This window comes from Macadamia integrifolia, chromosome 8 (genome assembly GCF_013358625.1).
Source record: "Macadamia integrifolia cultivar HAES 741 chromosome 8, SCU_Mint_v3, whole genome shotgun sequence".
Lineage (NCBI taxonomy): Eukaryota > Viridiplantae > Streptophyta > Magnoliopsida > Proteales > Proteaceae > Macadamia > Macadamia integrifolia.
The window spans coordinates 29084613-29091033 of NC_056564.1; the positions used below are offsets into that span (position 1 = coordinate 29084613).

The window sequence follows — 6421 nt, forward strand, 5'->3', positions numbered from 1 at the left end:
TCTCGGAGTTTCAATACAATTTTCTTCTCAGCACATAAAATACATGCCCTATAGGTAGATAGCCAATCCATACCTAAGATAACATCGAAGTCACGCATCTCTAATTTAATCAAATGGGCAATCCTGTCCCGTCCACAGACTTGAATAGGACATAGCTCATAAATTTCCTCTAATCCTTCCTCACTCCCAGTTGGTGTGCCAACTACTAACTTGTGTGTTAACATTTTTGGCTTGATATTCATCTTAACGGAAAAAGTGGGGGATATAAATGAATATGATGCACCAGTATCAAACAAAACATATGCAGGGGTCATCGATATCAGCAAGGTACCTGTGACCACTCCAGGCGATGCCTCCGCTTCCTCAGTAGTTAGTGCAAACACTTTCCCTTGCAGTCCAGCTCCCTGTGGTGCCTAAGCCGGATGGGTGGCGGATAATGGTTGCACTGATTTGGTTGGTCCTACATAGGGGTCACCCGGTCTCCTCTGTGAGCAATTCTTTGCAAAGTGACCCATTTGCTGACAGACAAAACACCTTAAGGGGACCGTCTGAGACTGTGCTACCATGGGTCTAGGTGGTGGTGGTGCTTGTCCTATTTCTGGTCTTCCATATTGACTTGATGCTGCACTAGAATATGTCCCCTTACCAAACCTACTAGGTGCCGCTGTCCTCTTCCCTTGGATGGCATGATAGTTCTCTCTTTGTTTATCCTCAATGGATTTGGTAGGTTGAACCACCTGGGCATAACCATGGAGGTACTGAGCCAATAACACAACCCCTATAGTGGGTCTTAACCTTTTCTCAAATCTCTTCGCCTTTGCCTGATCCCCCTTCAAATGCTCAGGTCCGAAGAAGAACAACTTCTCAAAATCTTGTTGATATTCCAATACAGAGTTGGACCCTTGTTTCAACTCCATGAACTCTGTTTCCTTCCTCTCCCTCACACTGTCTGGGAAGTAGTTGTTGTAGAACACCACTTTAAAGTGTTCCCATGTGAGGTTAGGCTGTAGGGCCACTAGGATGGGTTCAATGGACTTCCACCATGCATTTGCCTCATTTTGTAGTTGGTAGTCGGCACACATCAGTTTCTGTTCTTCAATGAGGGTCATTACCTTAAATGCCTTTTCCATTCCCTCTACCCATTTGGCGGGTGTCAAAGGATCCTGCGCAATCCCACCAAAGTAGGGAGGCCTAAACTTCTGGAACGTTTTGATCACTTTCACGTTGTCCATAGGTATAAGCAGTATGACTTGGCTCTGTGGCGTCATTTGCCCCTGTGTTAGTGGTACATCAGGTCATGGGGCATATTGTACATTGGAGCCCTTTGGGTGGGTTGTGTGGTGAGCCATTGGAGCTGGGACTTGCTGTGCCTGGGGAATAGTGGTAGGAGCAACGTTAGGTACTGGATGTGTCTGTGGTGGAATAGCCTGTTCCTCTCGAGTCTGAAACACAGCATTGATCTGTGCATTTAGACTTGTCATGAACTCTAGTTGCTGCTGTTGCAACCCTTACATCATCACATTTTGTTGCTGTTGTAGTCCTTGCAACATGTTGCCCATAATTGACACTACATCCTGGGCAGAAAGTATAGGTGAAGTAGGAGGGGCTGCCTGTGCTATGGTATCAGGCACCTCTTCTCTACTTGGTTCCGAAGTCGGTGGCCGACCCATAGCAGATGTAGTAGTACGATGTGGCCATTTAGGCAGCTGTCCCACTTGTGTTCGTGATTTTCTAGGAGCCATGTGAACCTACCTGTATAAGAGGTAACATAGGCAACTTAGTACAACTGAGCATGCATATTCAAGTCTTTATATGTACTAGGTTCAGACACCCACATCCTCTGTATCCACCCATTACGGGAAGGAAAATATGTAAAATGGACCCACACATATAAAGAAAAGAACATAATTTCTCACATTTTTACCTTCACCGGTGGATTCTTACTGGTGGATGATCATCCGCCGGTGAGTTCACTGGTGGATGGATCCGCAAGGTTTGAAAATCACTTAAAGGGTTCACCGGTGGATGGTAATTGTTTCACTGGCCAACCGATGAACACTTTTATTGTCTTTTAAAAGGGCTGGCCGAGAACTCCTATTTTCACCATAACCTCTTCCTTTTCTTGCCAAGAACTACCAGAGAGCTCTCCCAAGGTTGGAAGAACATCATCCAGTGATTTTTGCCGCTAATCCACACCACATTTTGCGTAAGAGGTAAGGTTTTCCTCCCATTTTTTCTAGATTTTCCATTTTCCCCAAATTTTCTTCTCTGTGAAACCCTAACTAGTGATTTATGTGAAATTTCTTGCATTCTTCCCAAATGTGCCTTTCCTTTTGTATACACTTAGTTGGATATGTATATTTGTTGTGTTTGTATACAGGTCATGAGTTCTAGAAGAGATACATGTAGTCAAAATGCTGTGAGGCAGATTCCAGCTCCTCCAGAACCTAACTTTGACAGATTTTGGTTTAGCTCTGTGGAGAATGCACAGAAATGGGGGGTGTTTGGAAGTAAACTTATGGATTCCGGTAAGGCACTATTGCATGGTCAGATGCCTTCCTTTGGTATAGCGAGGCGGTTCCAGGCACTGGGTTGGTCACCGCTGTTAGACCCAGGGGAAAGATGTTATCCTCGCTTGGTCCAAATGTTCTTTTGCAATCTGAGGGGTGAGGAAGTAGGGGAGAATGATTATCGTCTCACGAGCCGAGTTATGGGAGTAGACCTCTCCTTCACCACAGCCGAGTTTGGTGCTATTACTGGGATTTTAAGCACCGGGGAGAGTGTATATTGTGCTCCCAAGACCAGAAGGGGAGCCTTCCTGCCCCAAGATAGTTTAGATGAGAAGTGTCGGCAATTGACTGGAACCACTAGTGGATGGGCTAGGTTTAGTCGCTTCAGGACCACGCCTAAGATGCTTTGTAGGGTAGTTCAGTTAAACATATTACCAGATGGAGGTCATTTCAATGAAGTTTCTCTTCTCCAGGCCTATGTTACCCTGTGCTTGTATGTGGGTCTCCAGATCAACCTCCCATACCTATTGATGCAGCATATGGCATACCGGGCCAAGTACCCAAAGGATGGAAATTTACTTTACGGAACTCTCCTTACTAGTATTTTTGTACACTTTGGGGTCCCTTATGCTGACGAGCCTACAGATGGAGCCAAGAGGTATCCTTTCGATTTACACTCCTTAGTGAAGATGAAGGTTAAACCTAATGATGGTAGTGATGCTGAGGGGGTGCCGGTAATGGTCCCTATAGGAGGTGACCAGGATATGGATATGGAAAACAACGAGGAGGCCGAGGAGAGCGAGGAAGATGGGGAGGATAGTGAAGATGATAGACCTCCATTGCGTCAAGGCCGTAGGGTAGCTACCCCACCTCCTCCTTACACTTCATCTCAATATGCTGATGGCGCTTCTTCTTCGACCGCACCAAGTGATGCAGTAGGTTGGGATCGGGTGACGCAGGTTATGGAAACAGGTTTTCGGGGTCTGAATACCCGTCTGGACAACATTGATGATAGGGTCAGTCATCTGGGGGTATAGACCCATAGGTGGGACACTTACTTTGGGCTAGCAGATACTACTCCTGTTTCTTCGGTACCACCCAGTGATCCACCCCAGCAGTAGTTTTTCCTAGGTCCTTTTATCTTTCAATCTTGTTCTTAAGATTGTGATCCTATTATGTTTTATTTGTGTCATTAGTGTTATTAACTTGAGAGTTATTCAGTAGGTAGTTATCATCTATGTAATTTGTTCATAGTTAAGTCTTGTATTCTCCTCTCTCAAAGTTGTAAGCTGAATTTGTTATTAATGAAATTATCAATGTTATTGGCTTCTATCTTCAACTTGTCTCCTATGTGTGAACTATGATTTATGTACTTATCTTTAAGCTTTTATTTATAACCTAATCACCAGTAGTCCTAACATTTTATAAGTTTATGACTTAAAGCAGAGTGTCGCGCTCTGATACCACTCGTTGTCACACCCCGCCTCCACTCACCTGAAGGCTGATGACATGGACATGCACACGTGTCCACCATCCATCCAGGATCCATGATGCAGTACTTTAAGTTCATAAGATTATGAAATGAATTCTAAAATCACATACTTATAATATAAACAAAATATATATCAACTGGTGATTTCTATTGATATTTACCATATTTATACAAAAGAATGATGCAGTACTTTAAGTTCATAAGATTATGAAATGAATTCTAAAATCACATACTTATAATAAAACAAAATAAAAAAAAATAGAAGATGATACTCCCATCCTTAGAGTGCTCCAAATGCACAATCATCGCACACGCATCCATCCTCGTGTGCAACCAGCTCCTTATCCCAGAGGTCACCTATAATACCCTACTTTTTAAACCCAGTCTGATTACATGGTTGACTCGGTTTAACCATGCAGGACCCGAATCGGAAAGGGTTAAGGCGGGTTCCTTATGGACTATGATGGTAAGGGTGACTTTGAACATCGACTGGCCAGACAAGTCTGAGTCAGTGCCAGAGGAGACGGGTGTACCCAAGCCATGTACATGCACATATCATAAGGCCATGTACGGATAAAGCAAGTATGTAGCCGTATCTTAAAGCGCATACGTATATTGTATCTTATGCCGAGAGTGAGATTCGTGTCGAGAGTCGAATTCCATCAAAATCCCACTTGGTGGCAAATTTTCGGCCCTCAGGTGGGTGGTCATAGGTGGGCGCATACGCTCACCTGAGTGACCCACCCATGAGGTTACAAGTTGTTTTAAAAAGTATAAATAGCTATCATTATGTTTTTTCCTTTTCTCATTTATGACACTCGGGCGTTTGGTGAGAAGAGTAAAGAGGAGAGAGAAAAGAAGGGAAAGAAGAGGAAAAGGGAAGGAAGAGGAAGAAGAAATGGATTTCAGCGGCGCCAAGGTTTGATCTTCCCATTCCGACACCGAGAAGAGTGATCTCCAACCCAAGATCTACGTTTAGAGGTGAGCAAAGGCTATATTCCCTAAACTTTCACCATACCCAAGTAAAACCATTGATTTGGATAGTGTTTCTTGAGGTCTTGTAAATCCCCCTTGAGATGATCAATCTAAGGTTTAATAGATGGTCTATGTGTTGATTTTGAAGGATTTGAAGAAGCGTTTACAAGGTTGGAGGAGCATTGGTGATTTGAAGTGATTTGGGGTTTTGAAGGAGTTCTTGAGCAAAGAAGGTAAGATGGCTTTCCATTCCTTAAATCTAACCTAGACCTAGGTTAGAACCATCTTATGAGACTTTGAATGTGTGGAGAATGGGTTGGAAAAACCCCATTTTCTTCCCTAAAGGTTGGGGAAGGTTTTAGGGAAAAATGGCATTTTTCCACTAAGACCGGTGGGTCAACCGGTGGGCCAAATGGCCCGCCTGAGAGGGCAGGCCCTCGGGGCCAACTGGTTGGCCCAATCGGTGGGCCGATCGGTGGGCCAACCTGCCCACCGGTCTTAGCAAGGCCCTTGGGGCCAATCGGCGGGCCCTACTGGCGGGTCGACCGATGGGCCAACCTACCCACCGGTCATGACCGGTGGGTTGACCTACCCATCGGTCATGATTGGTGGGTCATGACAGGTGGGCTGTCTGACCCACCCGTGAGGCTCCCGACGTGATTTTTACGTCTGAATGGACCCAAAATGGACGTGCGACCTTCTTTTAGGATTCTAAATATGATTTTGTTATCAAATCTTATTAGTTTTGACCCTAAAGTGGTGAAATGCTAACCCATTCACTTATGATAGGTTCACCAAAACTTACGCTGCTCGCACTGGATCTCACCCGTACCGAGCGTGAATCTTTGTACACAACAAGTAAGTGGGTAGAGGATGTTTGGCCTTGTTTTAAGGCTTGTTTGGCATTCGTCTAATTGTATCTAGACTAGCCATGTCATCATGCAAATGCTATGTAGCTTAGCCATTCTCATATTTTAAGCCATGTGTGCTGTGTTTATTTCTCAATGCCAAGTGATGATATGCTTATGTGATGAATGTTGACATCATTGTGCATGATGCATTAATTGACTAGATGCTGTAGTCGGCTTGGAAACGAGTGCATTGGTGGCCCGTGGAATGGGACGCGGTGGCACTATGCAATCGTACTATGTCATATAGGAGCATGCGGTTTAGGATTATCATCTTCCCGTGCTACGATCCTTCCCAACAGGGGTTGAGGTGTTGGATTACCATTTGGGGGGAAGTAGTGGTCGTGGTTTTTGAGTCACTGTGGCATTTAGACATACACCCGGTTGGTCATTAGGATAGTCGGCAACCTCGGTGGTATATTCAAGAGGGCCAATTGTACTGTTTTTAAATTACTGAAGTCAACACCTTTAATTTCTGTCATTTAGTTTATGTTGAGAGCCGGTGGTCGGTATGTTTTACTTTTCTGAGTACTCAC

The 6421-nt window shown here is 44.5% G+C and overlaps 1 protein-coding gene across 1 annotated transcript; it reads right to left on the reverse strand.

Moving 5' to 3' along the window:
• Nucleotides 1–413: 413 nt before the first annotated feature.
• LOC122086869 lies at nucleotides 414–1268 on the reverse strand. The gene is made up of 2 exons (XM_042655800.1): nucleotides 1081–1268; nucleotides 414–945 (listed from the first exon to the last, which is right to left on the reverse strand). The coding sequence occupies exons 1-2, from the start codon at nucleotides 1266–1268 to the stop codon at nucleotides 414–416; spliced, it is 720 nt and encodes a 239-aa protein (XP_042511734.1).
• Nucleotides 1269–6421: the final 5153 nt, after the last annotated feature.